The sequence below is a fragment of the Rhizophagus irregularis genome, chromosome 5, assembly GCF_026210795.1.
Source record: "Rhizophagus irregularis chromosome 5, complete sequence".
NCBI lineage: Eukaryota > Fungi > Glomeromycota > Glomeromycetes > Glomerales > Glomeraceae > Rhizophagus > Rhizophagus irregularis.
In genome coordinates this window covers 5,228,546-5,248,282 of record NC_089433.1, presented here as the reverse complement: position 1 = coordinate 5,248,282, position 19,737 = coordinate 5,228,546, and the positions used below count along the sequence as shown (strand labels likewise).

Here is a 19,737-nt window from a genome sequence, read left to right as displayed (position 1 = left end):
ATTTGGTGAAAATTAATTGATATCTATTATGAGTATAGCGAAAAACTAATCAATTTAGGTGGATCCCGTCATCATGTGTAACAATGCGATTGAGTCATTGAGAGAAATAATGTGATGATAATACTATGTTACACCGAGTGATACTAATTTCGAAATTTTTGTACAAGGTTGCCTTAAACTCAGTAGCATTGATAATTTTAGATATATTAATTGCAAAAAAGTCACTTTTGTAGCTAGTACTATATGCATTTGTTACACAAATAAGAACACCACCTAGAATTGTAACGTTATTAAACCCTTATGGGAACATATTGTTATGAATTGGGACACAACATTGGCGTTTACACATTCGTACGCATGAAAATTTAATAAATATATGCATCAGAAAATTTTTCAGGGTGTAAGGTTAGGTACCTGTCGCAAAGGGTACGCAAATAAATTTCCTGATGACTTAAAGACAAATTTTTTTTTTGAAAACGAACTATTAATTGTATAATAAATTTGGCTTGGACAAAATCAAAGAAATATTATGAACGTAGAGTTCGCTACAGAAACGGAGATTACAGCTGTTGCAATCTCTAAAGATAACAATTTTATCACAAATGCAAGTTATAATAAGTCAGATAATACAGTTACATTATGGAATCACTCCATCTATTCAGATACTTTTCATGATAAAGGTTCTATAAAGATTAATCTCGAAGAGAAGGCTCCCCTCAATGACAAGATTGATTTGACCATCTCTAAATTAATTCCGTCATCAAATTCTAGATTCGTTATCTTATCCTACCTATTCAAAGAAAATGATTCAAGAAAAGTAAAGGCTATGTTCATAGTTTTGCAATGGGAAAATGACAACACAGTTGTGAATATAAATTCAGAAAACGATCCAGTAGTAGACAAAGCCAAAACTGTGTTAGACGAACCTATGGATGATGCTAAAATTGTGTTCAAAGTTTTTAAAAATGGAAAAAAATCAGAAGCGGATATTTTGAGAAAAGTTAAGAACAAAATTGAAGTTGAATTCAGCAAAATTGAAGATGGATTCATCAATGCTGAATTCCTTGCCGATGGTGTAATCCTTGCTATCAAATATAAGACCACCATTCAATTTGCGTCGATAGCATCCGAGCCTTGGACTCTGTTCAATATCAAGTCTTATTTACGCAACCAACACAACCAAGAAGTATTCGATATCAAATCTTATTTACGCAACCTACGCAATCAAGTGCTCAATATCAAATCTTATTTACGCAACCTAGTACGCAACCTACGCAACCTACGCAACCTACGCAACCTACACAACCTACACAACCTACACAACCATGATTCTGAAGTAGTTTTAGCCTTTAACCCACTAAAACACGAAATCTATGTTCTTCTACCCTGGCGTGGAAAAAAGATTGTTGACATGGTCCGTATCAACGTAAATTCATATGAGAAATGTATTATCGAATTCAACAGAATTTCATGCATTTCAAACATTTCAAAAATTCAAAGTATTGTTGGCAAAAAAGTAGTCATGTCTTCCACGGGTGACTTACTTGCTTTTGAAAATGGTCCTATTGTGGAAAAACAAACGGGCTTACATATTGCAAATATTGCAGAAGAACATGTGTCATCAAATAAAAAAGATTTTCTGTTTATGAATGATGACCGGCATTTATTTATAGTTTATTCTGACGAAACTTCCTTAAAAGCTATATTAATTGATGCCTGTTCAGGCACTGAATTGAAATCTGTGAAAACACCACCAGAACCTGAATTAGCCAACCTGAAACATATTCAACTTATCAATGACGATGTTATAACTGTGACATCAAATAAAAATAATGCTGTCATCAAAAAACGGCATTGGAAGGAATTTTTTCGTAATCAGCCAAAGAAAATACAGTTAGAAGAATGGCAGTTGGAGAAATGGCAAGTCAAAGGAATTCTTCTCCCTAGAAACTTCGATTTTGATAATTTCGATTTTGATAATTTCGTTTTGAAAGAAAGAAGTGACATCAATATTGACGATGATGCCGATTGTTTTTTTCTGTTCTGGAAGGATAGAAAGAATAATAGTGAAACTAGATGCTTAGTATGGATGCTTAGTGAAATAGAAAATTCAGGCAATAATCCGACAGTTAAAATTAAATTTGATGTAGATGTAGATGGCACTTTACGGCTCTATGATGAGAATAAAGCTGAGGAATTTTACACTTTTCTGCCTCTAAGTTCAACTATAAATGATAAGAATTTACCCGCTGAATGGGTTCAATCAAGCTGCAACTATCTTAAGAAGAGAAATTTAAATAATAGTTTGAAAGAAATCATTATAAATTCTATCAGACAGTATGTCGATAACAATGTATTTAATGGCACAACAGCGATCTGTGACCTTATTGATAGTGATGCTAGTGATGTTGACAACATAATAATGGCAATTCTGGGTTACAAGAAATATATGCCAACAGGGCTCTACAAGAAGAATCCGCTAACAAAAGCAATTGAAAAGGAAAATATTGTTTTAGTTGGAAAAATACTTGAATATTGTTTGCATGTTCATTATTTCCGTAATTACGAACCAGGATTTATGTCCGTGGTTGTTGATGCACTGCCGTCACTTACAGATAAATACCCAGAAATGTTACTCAAATTGTTGGAGCAATGTACTTACCTCAAGGTTCCATCAGATTGGGAAATAGGCTTTCAAGGAGTGTATTCAACTAAAAATCATAAAAGTCGTGAGCTCAACCGTCTTACAGAACAACCAGCAAGTTTAACATCTAAGAATCTTTATATAGATCTATACTCAGCCACGTACTGCCATGTACCTCTGTACAACTTATTTCACAAACCTCGGCGTGATCCTCTTTTTCTAATTATTTTGCATACTCTCAAATTCGATTTTTCATATTTGTCACGATTATACTCATATGATAATTTAAGTCCATTTGCTAAATTAACCTTTCTCCGGTCTTCCGAGGTTTTCCAGTCTACATTTTTCAAAACAATTGTTATCCACAGGATTATGAAAGTATACACTTATCTTTATGTTTATCTTGTTTACTACATTGTTTACTTTTTATTTTATTTGGCAGCAACTACTACTGCTAAAAGCGACCCCGTAAAAAGTAGTCAACTGATGTCTTACAGTTTAATCTATGGAGCACTTTGGGCACTTGTCCTTATCCCCCGACTTTTTGCGAATTTTTTCATTTTCAAATTCATCAAATATAAAACGAAAAAAGCAAAAAAGCTTTTTACAACTTTAATTGAACTTGCAGCGTTTATTCTTCCTGTTACTACTGGGTGCCTGGAGCTCAGCAATAAAACTGCATCTCCAGAACTCCGATCTCTCTCTATCCTATCTTTATGGATCATGATCTTTTTGCAGCTTCGTTTCATTGAGAAGATAGGCATGTTCGCCGCTGGTAAGAATTTCTCAAAAACTACCTCCTTAAAAGATCGACAAATTTTAGTGATTATTTTATTTTACCATTCAAAGTTTTCACAAATCTCTTCGAGCAGATTATGCCGCTATTGATATTTTTATTTTTTATTTTGTTTGCCTACGCTAATTCGTTAATGGTCCTCTTGTCAGAAACCTCGCCTGATAACGGAGTCAATACATTTACGGGCTTTTATCAATCAATCAAGAATACTTGGTTAATTCTTTTAAATGATTATAGTTCTCTGGAGCCATGGACAAAAAATTATTTACTAGATATTCTCATGATTACTTTTTCATTGAGCACAGCAATTATATTGTTTAACGTTTTGAGTATGCATTAAATATTTTTTTTTTATCACTCTTAGCAATATCTAACATACTTTTTGTTGACAGTCGCGCTCGTAAGCAATGCTTATGAAGAAACACTTAAGAATGCACATACCATTTGGGTTATAGAACTGGCGGAAATAATTGCAGAAATTGAATTAAATCCTTTAATATCACATTACTTCCCTACATTACGGGCTGAAGTACCTTGGACCATTATTTATAGGGCCTCCACTGAAGATGTTGAAAAGTGGGCGACTAAACATGAAGAGATGAAAAAAAAATATCAAAACATAAATGATAAATGGACTACTAAATTTGATAAGGATAAAATGAACGATGAAATGGTGAAAATTAAATGAAATGATAGTTAAATTCTTATACTCTATTCATATGATGACATATGACCATATTCCTATTCTATACTGGTTAAATGGAACACATATATAGTGAAATAAAATGGGCCACAAAGGTGCTAAATTCCAGGTCCCACCTACATCTAAAATATATCTTAAATTGGGAATAAAAATAATCTTAATGTGAAAAAATAAACAAACCCTAATTACAATATTGATACTCATGTTAATTGTAATAGTAATAAACCACGTGAAAAGGTAGAAGATCGTATCATAAAGGAATTATCAATGAGTATTACAGAAGTAAAATGATGAAAATGATCGACATTTTGTAAAAAAAAAATTTTTGTTCTTTACTAATTACTATGAATTTTTTCTAATAAGTAAAAAAAATAGTATACAATAACTTTCCTGACCAAAAAAAAAAATTTTACAAACTTGCATTATGGGTATATATATGTGGTATTGATAGGAACTGTACAAAATTAACAAAGAATGTAAACGTTAAAAGGATTCAAATAAAGCTAAATAAAAAGTTTAAAAACTAAATAAAAACCAAATAACTTAATTGTAGCAAAAATTATTTAAAAATATTTCATCCAATATTTGAATTAATAGGGAATTTTCTATCGGAATCTTGCGTTCCTACATAGAAAAGTCAAAGACGTGAAACTCTAGCGATTTCAAATTTCGTAGCTTATTTTTTATTCCTATTTTTATTTTTACTTATGAACGGTGAATACATTGTAAGATACTTCAGATGAGTATAAATAAACATGCGTGAGTATTGATCTAAACTAAATGTACGAAATCCAAACTGGCGGACCCACCCTTCGTTATAGCAGTGAACGAACAAGGAGCAATTAAAAACTATAGTAAAAATGAGGGGAAACATATGAAGAAGAAATTAAAGAAAAAATTGGTAACCCCGGTTAGGATTGCTCTCTCCGGGTGTTGACTACCAACAAACTTCGTGGCTTGGCTATTATCTTTAAAAATTGTACGTCATATCACGTGATGAGGCGACAATAAAAGGGAGTATTAGCCATTTTGGCGATAATTTGCGTAAATTGTGCAATCGGCATTATTAAATTTCTCCGGTTGAGTGGCGATATGTCCCTTAATTATTATGTGGTTTTAATATTATTGAATTAAGGTATAGTTCGCAACACGAAAAACAAAATGATCACAATCCGCAATCATATGATTTGAATTGAACATAATTAAAAAATTTCCAATAATTTGTTTGACCAAATAAGTATTTTGTAATCTATATTAAACAATATCAATAGAAAATGTAATTATTAGACAGATTTCATTAAAAAAATCGTATAATATAATTAAACTCACAATCATACACTAATACAGTAATACACATTACCACTTTTATTTTTCATCTCTATTATCAAAAACATATAAGATATGTCAAACTTTTAGAGCGAGAAATGTGCAATAAAACTTTCCATACGTCCACTTTATTTATTACTTCTAAATAATAGGTATAATAAAACAGTTACTCGGCACAATGTGAGAATGTGAGATATAATGAATATTTTTGGGATAAAGTCAGTTCATTTGTGACATTAACTTTTGTAATGGGTTTCAATTTCCTCTTTCGACGCAATTACAGCATATGGACATGTCGTAAATTATAGAAAATGAAATCAAAATGTTCATTTATAGTACAGAACAAAAGAATGTTAGATTAAATCCGGTGAGAACGTATACTGATACATTGATCATCCCATTCGTCTAGTTCAAGTTAAGGTGAGTATTTCATATTTATATTTCCCTTTAGCGATTTCAAATAATTCATTAAATTCACCACTCCTTTCACACATTCCTTTAAAGATTCCATTAGGTTTTTGCATTAATATGTATGGTGAATCATATTCTATTATATTACCAGCATCTTTATTGTTTTTTATTCATTCCAATAGTTTTCAATCTGCACACCGCAATATTACTTATATATTGAAGACGAGTCTACTGTATTTACAAAACCTGAATTTGTAATTGAAATTGAAAGTACTAAAAGATTAGTTTGATCGTTAGAGGGGTAAATATTAAAAAGGAAAAGTCAACTTTGAGACAAATTTTATGGTTAACAGTTAACTTAATGAAAACGTTAACATTTTAGATAGACTCAGAGAATAATCAGATCTTATACCCCACAATATTTGTAGATACTAGTAGTTAGATCAAAATGTTGCGTTTTTTTTGTATCATTCTTCTATTTTGTTTTAATAAATTTATGAATTAAACCTAAAAAAAAAAAATGTTAACATTAACATTTCGTTTGTTCTTAATGCTAAATTTAACACCAAAGCTCGCCCACCACTTGATATATCAAAGATCTTTTTATACTTTTTTTTATTTTTTAAAATAAAAATTTTTCAAGAATATATCATAAAGCAATTTGATTGTCATTGTATAATGCCTTTCTATAGCAAACAATTTATGTAATCATAAAATTAGATAATATAAAATTAATAATCAGATAATTTATTGATTTTAAAATGTAATATTTTTTTGGAATATGTTAAAATATTTAATAGTTACTCGGCGCAAATTCCACCAATCATATTGCTTATACAAGGCACGATAGTACCGCAGTTACGAGGTCTGAAAAATATGATATATCACGTGATTGATGAGCTGCGCGTCGAAATCTATTTTTCGATTTTTATTAGCTTTTCAAAGAAGGATTCAGTAAAACAGAATAGTCCGAAATTTCCATTTTTGAAATTTTTATTAAACAGACTTTCATTATTCAATCTTTCGATTTTTCAATTTGACTCGATCGGTATACCCGTGTACCATAATTATTGGTAATCATATAACACGTAATACCTCTGAAAGGTAATATTCATATTAACTCCAGGTACTTCATTCACCATGGCTATTGACAAATTGTCACTGTCCTTAGATACTTTTTCCACTTATTTCGCCGAAAGTTATTTCACCGACAAGTACTAAATACATAACTTATTACAATAAAGATTCATTAATTATTTTATTTATTTCATAATATTTCATAATATAATTAAACACTAAACACAAAATTTTTAATTTATTCAAATTATAACGTATAATTTCATCTCTTAACATTAAAAAATTTAAAAAAAAATATCAGTTCAATAATTTGTGAAGCTGAGTAAAAAATCGGCGAAATGATTTTTGGTGGACTAACACATTAAAACTGTCGATTAATTTTTGGTGAACTTTGTCGGTAAGTTGACTGTCGGTGTAACAATTGCCAGTGAAATAAGTTGAAACTTTTCCAACTTAGAGTTTTGATCATCTCTTTGATTAGTAGTTTCCTCTTAGCCCATTTTCGTGGGTCTTCTGACGGTTACGCTTCCGCCCATTTTCGTGGGTTTTCTGACGGTTACACTTCCGCCCATTTTCGTGGGTCTTCTAACGGTTACGCTTCCCGGTTCTGAAGCTGCCTCAACTTAAGAGATCGAATATTCTTCAATTCCTTTCGCTTATTTAGATTCAGTTCTTGAAGATATTTAAATGATTAATATAACTGTATTTAACAAACTTTTGATAAAATATAACTTACAATAACAATTTTTAATATTAAAATAATAAAGTACTTCAATTAGTAAAGGATATAGTTAAATAATATATAGATACAATTTCGTTAAAAGATCTATTACAAAATATTTGAAAGAAATGCTTGATAAATGATACTAAGATTTGGGATTCAAGTGATAAAAGATGAAGAAATCTTTGAACGAATTAATGAAGAGGATAAATTTAATAAGAAAAATCATCTTTTACAAAATCGCCAATTAATACTGATCTCGGAACTTGGCACACGTTAATATCAAGCGCAGATGGCGGTTATATCAAAAAACCAATAAATAAACGGTTTAAGCTAGAAAATTGAATTTCAATTTTTTTAACTGACCGGTTTCCCAGTTTCAAAAATGCATCATTAATTTATCATAAATTATTTCAAAATAAATTTATCATAAATATTTAAAATACGCTATACGTTAATTTGCAAATTTTCGATTTATAATTTCATGTCCAATTTTGAATTATCATTTAGGAATTGCGATTAAAGATTTTTATAAAATAGGAACAATTTTTTTTTTTGTTTTTTTAAATTTATTAGATTAATAAAATACATGAAATATGAAATTTTACAGAAAGAATAAACTATTTTTTAAAAAAACAAATTTTTTTTTTAATGAACGGTGAAAAAATCACCAACCAGTGATGATTCATCACCGAATCAATTTATAAAAAACCAAGAAAATAAGAAAATAAGAAATGATAAAAAACTTTTTAAACAAACAAACAACCTAAACCTTAACAAACAACAAATAAAAAAAAAAAATTAATTTTGTAGTATTATATTAATCTAGGTTTCTCAAATAATTTATAAAAAGGAAGGTACATTTTATATATATATATATATATCTATATATAAAATAAATAATTAAAACGTGAAATTATTAATTTTTTAAAGATCTTCTAGATGCACCGATTGATCTTCTTTTCTTTGATTCCCAACAATCGGCATATTTCTTTATTCTAACATTGGCACAATACAAGTAATTGTTTCCAACGTTATCATCCCATCTGAATCTCATTACACAATCTTCGTTATCACATTCTTCGTGTGGTACCATAACAAAAGCAGTGAATAAGCCTTTTTCCATACCACATGTGCCTAAGTTTTCGAAAGTCTTGAAATCTTTATCGTATTTACTACCATATCGAGACATTTGCATTAAACAGTCACCACCGTGAGTAATAGTTCTATTATAGGCGACTAAAATTTTTTCACCAGGTTTGTATATTGTAACTGGTCCTGGACTATCACCGGCTAAACCACAGGGGAATTCCTTGGTTGGGTTGGAAACATTGGCGATTACTTCAGTACCATTATGACCATATGGAAGTCTTGGAATAGGGCTAAGAAGAATACCATGAGCTGAAACTCGTCCAACGAGTCCAATTAAAAGTGTGAATATAAGAGCGAAGTTGATAACACCAGAGATTTTTGATTGAACCATTATTAAGATTTAGTCAATAAATATTTTTTCGTTAAAAAGTTTCGTATTAAAGGACAATTTTTAATAAATGAATTTGAATTCTTATTTTCTTATTTTCAAAATATAGATCAGTGAATTCTTTGCTCCTTCAAAGTCAGAAATTTTTTGGGATTTAAATATCTTTTCAAAAGACAAACTGTTAACCAATTTTGATTTATTTGCATTATGTAGTGGAGACTCCTTCAAAGTTCCAGCGTGCATTTAGATTTTATGCAATATGTAGTACCCTAAATTTTCCCCTTCAAAGTTTCAGCGCGTTAATTTGGTATAATTTAAACAATTAAAAAATTTTTCTCATTCTAGAAGAGTTTATAGTACAAAATATAAAATCTTTGTTTTTTTATTTATATTCATTTTTAATTATTATTTGTGTGATGCAAATAATCGGTATGACATATTTGAAACGATCATATAAATAATTACATTTCTAGAATTTTTTTATGAAAATCGAAAATTTTTAACTTTAAAAAAAAAAACCCCCAAATATATATGAAACGATCATAATAATAAGTTGCATTTCTAGAATTCCAACAATTATTAACAATAATTGGTTGATCCAAATTTAAAAATAGATTTTTTGGTGTGATAATTATCACGTCACGGGACTTTTTAATTGCGTAACGGAATTTGAATTGACAAATTATTAAGTATTTATGACTGTTTTAGTAATGGAAATAAAAAAAAATTAATCAAACCCTAATAAAAAATTTTTTTTTCTTTGTAGGTACTAATTTTAGAGTTCTATTGAAAAAAAAAATTTTGACCTTTTTTTTTATTTTTATTATTTCCATAAAAAGTTGTATATTCAAATATCAAATTATGGAAATATTTATTACGGATAAAATTTTTCACGATAATTAATACAAAAATAACGTAATTGAAAATAATATTTTAATTCCTATTACAAAGAAAAAAAAAATAATAATTTAAAAGTATTTTATTACTTATTTACATAATTGTACTTATAATAATATCAGAAAGTCCATTGATAAATAAATTCAATTAACATCTGAAAGTTCTAATTTAATAGTCATGAAACAGTTAGGAAATTTTGTTAGCCTTTATGTTCAATGAATGCAGAATTTAATTAAAAAGTATATTAATTATTGTTAAAAGGACGACTTAGTCGGTTACACAAAAAAAAAAGAATTTTAAAGAATTTTTTAAAGAAAAAAAAATATATGACACATTTTATAAAAACTATACTTAATATATCAATTGATTGATTTCACTAGGGAAATTTTATTTAAACTTGTAGCTAAAAAAAGGATAATTTTTGATTTGTCATATTCTCCGATTCGATTATTAATGAATAAATCATATTTAGTATGATTTACTTAAGACAATACCTCTTTATTATTAGTGCTTCCCTATTTACACTAAATTTAAGAATATCTAAAAATGGATTTTCCTTTTAATCCTACATTTATCCTAATAATTAATTTCATTTTTTATTCGTGAAATTCAAATATTATATTAATGATTTACAAAGGGTCGATTTACAACGGGTCGATATACAACGCATAGTAAATTGGATACTTTTTAGTATTAAAGCAATCTAATATGAAAAATTATTTGATTAAAATCGATTTTTTTGTTTAAGAGAATTAATTATTTTCGCTGATACTATTTTCTTATTTTGAATTTTGAACGTTATTTTTGCTATTTTTGTTATTATAATTATAGAAACATAGACATTAAATTTAAAAAAATACCATATAACCAATTAACTTTTTGTTTTGATTGATTTGTTTCAGTTATGATTACAAGTTTAGAATCTAAAGTTCGAATTAATAATTATATTACGGCGAAGTAAATAGTAACAGAGAAAATTTTTTTTTTTAAAAAAAAAATTAAAAATAATTTTTTTTTTTTCAAAATATTAATTATAGGGTAATATAACATGGTGTTACGCATAAGTTTTGTTTTTAAATTCATGAAACATTTTTTAGAACAAATCAAAAAAAAAACGATTTTTTTTTACTATGTAAAAGAATATTATTTAATTAAGTCTACATATTTTATCCTCATTCAAATATGACGGAAATTAAATAAAATAAAATAACTAAATTAATGTAAATTAATGAAATGGAGTATTAATTTGACAAAGAAGGAATATAATAGTAAATAAATCAACAATAAATATATTAATAATCAAAATCTCACCAGCAGCAAAAATCATCGGAGATTATCTAATTCTAAAAAAAAGGCTGTTTATTTGCTCATTTTTTTTTTTTTTAAATCGAATGTACATACGTTCAACAATTAGATAAAGAAAAAAAAAAATATGAAACAAAATGAGGGACAACTTAATACTGTATGACAAACAAATTTATTGCATAATCAATTAATCAACCAAACGTTGTGAAACAATTTTAAAAATAGAATGTATAAAATATCTCATTACACAAATGTTAGAAAGATTGTCGATCTTGTTTGTAAATGTAATTGTCCAATAAAAGATTAGTCTCAATATGCATGAATATGCGTAATTTTACTTGACATGAAAAATTTTAAAAGGTATTGGTGATTATTATTTTGTATTATTAATTATTATCACAATTCTCCCATTGTCCGTCCTCGTGTAGAATAAGCTGTTGTGGTTCGGTACCAGTTCTGGGAATCGATATTCCAATTAAAGACTCCGAAGTATTATGATTTTAAACTCTGCCGATAATGTTGGGGTGCTGTTCAGCCTGTTTCTGTGTTTCAGCCTGTTGGCGTATGAATGTGATTAAAAATTTTGCTTGCCGCATAATTTATTTAATTCTGGCCAGAATTATAAAATAGTCAGAATCATAATTAAATAAGATCGTCCGGTAAAAATTGTTTATAAGTTGCATATACAAACAAATAAATTGGTAGGGGGACGATACATTTATTAAACCCTTGTGATCTACTAGACTTAGTTAAAATGATCAACCTTAAGTTTACATTTTTCTGACTATCAAATATTTAGTTAGCGATTTTGCAATTTGCATATCATCAAAATTACGCCACAAATTAAAAATAATTTTACTAACTCAATAAAGGCATTTTAAAGAGGTCGTGAACAATGTGAAAACGAGGAGTCGGAAGTAATGAATAATTACAGGGGAATAACAAAGAAAAACAAGAAGTTGTAATAATTACAGGGAATAATGAAAAAAATAAGCATTACAAAAAAAAGAAAAAAAGAATCCATTATTAAGTTAAAAATACAGATTATAATATTTCAATAATAATGGTCTTTTCAACACAGTATTCTTTATTTCTTCTATGAATAATAACATTTCAATAATTCTAGTTATTATGTATCGGAAGATCGCATTATCTGATGAGTTATACTGTAATTTATAAATTCGTAAAACAATCAATATATTTATTTAATAAAATTATCAATTTGGATTAGAAAATAGCTGAAATTTTCGATCTATATGGACGTATTTTCCTTTGGTTAATTTTCAAATAAATTCGTCAAAACGAGATGTTTATTGAAGCGTTAACAAGGGTGACCTGAAACCATTTGATTTATTAAAAATTCTGTCAAAAACTTGGATATTGTAATTTTAGCCCGATAGAGGGTTTTTTATATCCGTCAATTTTATTATTATTTTTTTTTTATTTTATTTTCGTCGGTAATTTTTTTTATTTTATTTTCGTCGGTAATTTTTTTTTTTATTTTCGTCGTAATTTTTTTTTTATTTTCGTTGGTAATTTCTTTTTTTTTCGTCGGTGATTTTTTTATTTTATTTTCATCAGTAATTTTTTTTTTTTTCGTCGGTAATTTTGTTTTATTTTATTTTCGTCGTTAAATTTTTTTTTTATTTTCATCGGTAATTTTTTTTTTTCGTCGCTATTTTTTTTTTATTTTCGTCAATTTTTTGCAATTAATGAGGGCGCAACTAATGGATTATTTTTTTGGATGTTCTGACTTCTGCGGCACAAAACAGTTAGGTAGGTAGCAAAAGTGCGTAACGTAGATTAGCTAAGAACGTATGTAAGGTAACGAGGTTTCGCATTTACCTATTTTACCTTACATTATTCCACTTGTATATAGCATGTAACAATTGTAACATTAATAAAAAAAAATCTTTTTTCTTTAAAAAAAAAAAAAAAAAAATATTATATAAATAAATTATTACATTACTTTTATAACAGTACATATAAAAAAATTAGTACTTTTTAACACTTTATTAAATTAAAACCAATTTTTAATAAGCAAATAAACAAATAATATGATTTTTAAATGAAATACATGTTAAAAAAAAAAACAAAAAAAAAATATTAATACATAAAATATCCGAACAGCATAATTATATTTAATATTAAAAAACGGTCCTACACATTCTAAAAAAAAAACGCTAAAAAAAACAGTGATTTCCTATAAAAGTATTATTAATTAATTTTATAAAATATTTCAAATTTGTATTAATAAAAATTAATATTTTATTGGTTTCATATACCTGTTGAACAACTTTACTTTAAGATTGATTCCTAAGCATATTTTCATTTAACAATAGTACTGAAATCACCCTGTAAAAAATTGAAAAATAATTTAAAAAAAAAATCGTACGATAATTTCATTACTAATTTTTTTCACAAAATATTTTCAACAATATTAATAAAAAATTAATAAAATTAAATGTGTGTTTCCATACTTGTTAAATGACTCTTATTAGTCGTTCATAGTGTCCATAGTCTTGTTTCATTTTAACTACATCAGGAAATTTTTTCCACGTAAAATCCACATGGAAATCCACAAAATCCACATCAAATATATGTGGAAATCTGAATACCAATATTTTCTGTGATCGAAACACATGGTATTTTCGGAGTAGATCCACAAAATTTTACGTGGATCCACGTAAGATATATGGGAATGCATATATCTCCGAACTAACCCATATGAAATTACGTGGACCGATCTACTGTACCTAAAATTTCATGTAAAGAATATTAAAAAAACGCGTTTAATTATAAATAAAAATAGTTTACAGTAATATTCCACGTTAAAGTTCATTATTTAATAGATTTTTAAAAATTATTTTTAATATGAAAAAATGATTTGTTGTAACACAGTTGTAACGGTATAGGTAAATTAATATTATTGGCTAATTTGTATGTCATGTGATTTAATTTAAGCTCATATACAAAGTGGGCACTACATAACGATATACGTTCAAATTTTCATGAAAGTTTAACATCTCTTTCTCAACCAAGATCCGGTTTTAGTTTAAATAGATCCGACTTTAGTTTATACTTCTCTTAATAACTAATGACAAGAATTGCAAGCGAAATAATGGACCTTGTGCCTTTGTGGACTGCAAAAATTCCAATGAAATTTATGAAAAATTAACCTTAGAGGCTCTTAGAAAAAGTGCAAACCAGTCCTACAGTTTCTTTATTAGTAGCGCAAGTGGATGATCAATCAACTTTATATAAAACATTTAATTGCCGATTCGCCACTCAGCGATACAAAATGATCGGCAATCTATAATTAATCTCGTCGGACATTTTTATATTAAATACTATTGCTTCTGAATGGTATTTGCACAAGTTTTTGTTGTAATATAAATGCCCTAAAAATACATTATAAAAAGGTGTTACATTACTTAGGTATAGTTTTATAAAACTGCCAAAAAAAAAAAAAATTTTTTATTTTCTTTTTTTTAAAATATTATTTTATTAATCTAAGCAAGAATATACCGTATATTATGTAATAGTACAAAAAAACCTTGTAAAATTTGCAAAATTCGCGAATAATTGGTGTAAAGTTACCTAAAATATGAGCTGGAATGGTAACTTCCTCCAAAGTAAACTTTTTAAATTTTGTAACAAACGAAAAAAATTTTTTTTTGTGACATATTCACGTTTGGCATTATTGATTGGTAAATTATGGTTGCATTAAGCATGACTTATGTAGTACAAAATCGGATGCCGATCGACGTCATTCATATAAGAACATGCGACACATGCGACTGCGACGGATCTACTAATCAATTTTAGTGGCGGATTGGCAATTAAGATGAACTTGCTTCCCGTAAGCGAAAGAATGAAAAACAATATGAAGTCTGTGAACAGAAACAATAAATATTCATAAAATTAATAAAATTATTGAAAATATTAGGTATCCCCTGTAAAGTTTTGTTTGAAACTTACACTAATAATAAAATAGCTTTTTGCAGGAAATCCCTCCGATACAACAGCTATTGTGTGATATTTCACATTAATATCAACGGTCTGGCTCACTAAACAGTATTGAAGATTACTAGCAAGATTTGTATCATCTGAAATTGATAATACTTAAGATACATTAAGTTTCATTAGAATTTTTCTTTTAGTAGGAACTGTACGATATTTTTTCATATGGAACGGAGGTAATTGTAGAATTACAAGTAATTTTTTGTATGTAGTTTATTGCAGTTACAGTATGTTTTACTGTATTAATAGATTATTGCATAAATAATGATTCATAAAAAAATTTCATGATTTGAAAGAACAAAAATAAAATTGCTTTATCAGTTCGATAATTTCAGCACTATTTTAAATATACGAGTTATATGTAGCGTGAAACAAAATTATTGGCTGGCCGGTGTTGATCGTCTAGGGACAATGATTTTCTGCATTTCACGGAATGCCGCAGAAAATGCAGAATCGAGTACCAATCGCGGAATTAGTGTGATTGTAGATCATTACTAAATTAGTTAATTCCAACCAGAATTAATAATGTAAATTGCCTAATTTGGTAAAGATTAGATGTTTATTTTTTTAGACGTAATTTTGATAAATGCAGAATTGTTAATTTCGTACAGAATTTAACAAAAAAATCACAGAAATACTGCAGAAATTAGTAATTTTTTTAATGCATGGCAAAACGCAGAATTTATTTTTACCGCAGACGGAGTTAGTATTTTGTCACCGCAGAAAATCATCGTCCCTGTGATCGTCATGTGAATCAAGTTAATCGATCACGTGACGGAAGTGACGGAAGTGATGTAACTAACCAATAACTTTTTTTTGTTGGAATTTTCTCAAATCTATCATGAGTTTTTTGGCCACAAATTTTACGTATATTTTAAGTTCAATTGATTAATGCAATCAATTACATAATTTATTAATTCCATGCTCTACGATATTTTTCGTAAACTATAGTATTGCCTTTTGTTATTTTCACTCATGCTAACAACAAAAAAGAATATGATAACCTACAACACTTTGATATGTACAGTATGGTTCTTCATTAAAACATTTTGTGAAAGAAAATTTTGTTAGGGACAGTTACGATAATTATGGGGCAACCTTATCTGACATTGGCTGTAAAATCCAATTTCATGTAATTTTATAATAGATGGATTTTACGCATAATATTCACTAAATGATAGCAAATGAGTTTTGTTCTTTATTAATAACTAAATAAATTGTTGACTATTAAAAGAAATTTTGTTTTGGCAGTTATTGCTATTGACCGCGCACTCCAGCGATACGTATACACGTCATACATGTCATTTTTTTTTATCAATCTAAGTTATTACATTTGCAAGTATTGGTCTGATAATATTTGATTCAATTTTTCTTGTTTTAGGTAGTTGTATTTTTGGTAAGGTAAATTTATAGAAAAACTCTTCAATTTTCTGATTTTCTTCGTAGACCACTAGGAATAATAAAGATGTATCAAAAAACCTGTACGAGTTCCCATAAATCGAATAAGAAGATTAAACTAAAGTATTCGTTAATGTTTCATAATTTATTATTCCACTTTATTTTCCTTTTTAATTTATTGCCTTTATTAACAAATGAAGTTGACCTGTTGATGATGCAAAACGAGAAGAACATAGTTCTAAAGCGAAAAACCATCCACACGTTGTGTAATGTACATATTACATACTAAATACAACCGTGATCTTTCACGTTAAGACACGTTCATCAGGTATATAAACCTGGAATTCGACCTAAATAAAACTAAAACTTAAACTCAATCTATATAAATAAACAACTATGTCTCCAGCAATTTTGTTAATGAAAGACCGACCGCGTCGTGTCATAGATTTTTTCAGTTTAGTTTTTCGCAAGAACATTTGTTCTGAGGCTCGTCTTTCTTTTTATTCCCCTATTTCTTCTTTCATCCTTTTTCTTTTCTTTAACGGAAGTTTGGGAATTGGTCAACTTTATCGGTAGTTCATGTGACACACTGACACCGATCTTCGTGTGTAGCAAAATAAAGAATTTCCAGTTTTAGTTTTTTGTTCGCATGTGTTCCTTTCGGTCTTTGAATTGAGTTTTCAGTCACCTGAACATAGCGATTCCCCGGGTTTTGATCCGAAAAATTTGTGCTGTTTCTTGAACGATATTTGTAAAACTTGGTCCCACGAAGCTACCGTAATATTTTGTCATGTGAACAGGTTTCTCATGATCTCTAGTTTCGGCTGCTAACTTGTATGGTGTACAAACTTCAACTTAAGAACATTTATTTTTTTTTATAAATATGAATTTTTTTTATAAATATAAAGAAAAGAATTATATTTACAATAAATCATTTTTAGAAGTTAATACCTTTTTAAATCAACTAATTATATCACGTAATTTTGGCCAGGATATTGAGGCGTAATTCTAGAAAGAGAAGTTTATTTTCGGTAGTGCAAGTATATAATATTATTGAGCTATTATAAATAATTATTGGCTTGTAGAGCTTAAGCCGTCATACAGACGTTTGCCACCTTAAGCCACAACAATATTCTTTTATTAAATAATACAATTTCACAATATCAATAACAAAATTATACTAATGCTTAGTTTCCCAAAAAGTCTATTTCTAAATTTCTAGAACTAAATTTCGATAGTTCCCCCTTATTAACAATTTCTAATAAGTCATTATTCAAAATAATTAATGAGGCACTTTTTCATCATAAGAAAAAGGGCAAAAAAAGAATTGATCCTCTGATTTAGGCGAATCCCTCTCCGTTTATTTCATTTCATAACTCTCTCTTGGTCCTAATTCGAGTAATCCATTGTAATAACCAATAAAATAACGTCATACGAAATTATATACTAAAATGATATAACCCATATAAAATAAAATAACACATAAATATATACATAAGAATAGTTTCACGTCAATTACGGACGTTTCCTCAGTTCCTCAATTAAGTAAAATATAGAATGGCCAATAAAATAAATCCCTAAAAGAATATTTTAATGTCAATTACGGACGTAATACTAATAAAATGCTTTAAAAATTTAAACACCTAAACTATATAATATATTGCGCCTTATAATTAATAAATTCACTAGATAATTTCGACCCTTACATTGTAATAAAACATGATTATCGTGTCACAAAAAAAAGGTAAAATAATTTTATACCGTAATTATAGGGAAGACGTTTCATATTCATCTGAGGATTAGCATAATTCATCCTCTCATTTCCATTGTCGTTTATATTATTCATCTTTCTATTTCAGTATTGTTGGAAGGGGATGTGTTATTAAATGTGGGCGTATTGTCAGGTTGAGGTGTGTTATTAAATATGGGTGTATTGTCAGGTTGAGGTGTGTTATTAAATGGGGGTGTATTGTCAGGTTGAGGTGTGTTATTAAATGGGGGCGTGTTGTTAAGTCGGGGTGTGTTGTTGGAAGGTTGTACGTAATTGAAAGGAATTTCAGGCAATTTCTTATCATCGATGGTAATTGAATAGTCCTCGTTTGATGAAAGAAGTCTCTCAAGTTCCTCTTTCTCTTTAGTAATTCTTTCAAGTTTTTCTTTACTATAAAGGTGCAAACGGATGGTACACTCGGTAATTTCAGCGAGGACGTCATTTATTTCTAACTCTATTTCTGCTTCTTCAGCATACTTTGGCGTTATATCATTTGAGGATTGATCTAAATTGAAATGAGTGATAACTTTACGCCACTTGAGTTTCCAATTGGCAGTTGGGTTATCTTTTTTATTATATTTGTCGAACAATTTTTTAATAGCTTCATAAAATCTTTCGGAGCGACGTTTTGCTTCTTCATCGATCAAATATCTCGCCACAAAGAAAGCAATAGAATTTATAATTTGTATCACGATTGGAGCAACATAACCTCCAAAAACTTGAGCAGCAAAGATAATAAGCAAAATAAAAATAAAGCTAAGAGCGATGAAAACATATAAAAGACCCTTTTTTGCTCTTTCACTTAGTAGTGGGTTTTCAGTGACTATTTTATTAATTTCTTCAAAACGAACGTCTAATTCCTCCCTATCAATATAACCATGCATGTCAAGAAACCATTCCGTTTCAAAATAATACTTTGGCGTAAAATAATTACAGTCAAAAGTTTCTTCTTTTTTAAGACGATTTAATAATATTTTCATATTGAAGTATGATCTTAGAAAAAGCCGTTAATGAGTGAGGAAAAAAAAATCTTTGAGGTAAATATATTATTTATAAGATTTTTTTTAATAAAGCCAAACAGAGAAATGAATGAAATTAAAAATAAAATGATGTTTCATGAGATTGTTTGATTATTTTATTGTAAGAACTAGTATAGAACTATAATAGGTTATATGCATATATGTA

The 19,737-nt window shown here is 28.2% G+C and overlaps 3 protein-coding genes across 3 annotated transcripts; 1 reads left to right on the top strand and 2 right to left on the bottom strand.

Moving 5' to 3' along the window:
- Positions 1–529: 529 nt before the first annotated feature.
- On the top strand, positions 530–4,128 carry OCT59_025654 (uncharacterized protein; the record flags this gene model as incomplete). The annotated part of the gene is made up of 4 exons (XM_066140040.1): positions 530–3,419; positions 3,590–3,653; positions 3,741–3,769; positions 3,833–4,128. The coding sequence occupies 4 exons, from the start codon at positions 530–532 to the stop codon at positions 4,126–4,128; spliced, it is 3,279 nt and encodes a 1,092-aa protein (XP_065992227.1).
- Positions 4,129–8,243: 4,115 nt separating this feature from the next.
- OCT59_025653 (uncharacterized protein) lies at positions 8,244–9,287 on the bottom strand. The gene has a single exon (XM_066140034.1). It carries the CDS (start codon positions 9,159–9,161, stop codon positions 8,598–8,600), a length of 564 nt encoding a protein of 187 aa, XP_065992226.1. The 5' UTR covers positions 9,162–9,287; the 3' UTR covers positions 8,244–8,597.
- A 9,336-nt stretch (positions 9,288–18,623) lies between these two features.
- On the bottom strand, positions 18,624–19,532 carry OCT59_025652 (uncharacterized protein; the record flags this gene model as incomplete). The annotated part of the gene is made up of 1 exon (XM_066140028.1): positions 18,624–19,532. The coding sequence occupies one exon, from the start codon at positions 19,530–19,532 to the stop codon at positions 18,624–18,626; it is 909 nt and encodes a 302-aa protein (XP_065992225.1).
- Between the last annotated feature and the right edge of the window lie 205 nt (positions 19,533–19,737).

Excerpts from the sequence above, each read along its gene's own strand:
- OCT59_025653 (XM_066140034.1), bottom strand. The coding sequence starts at position 9,161 with ATGGTTCAATCAAAAATCTCTGGTGTTATCAACTTCGCTCTTATATTC.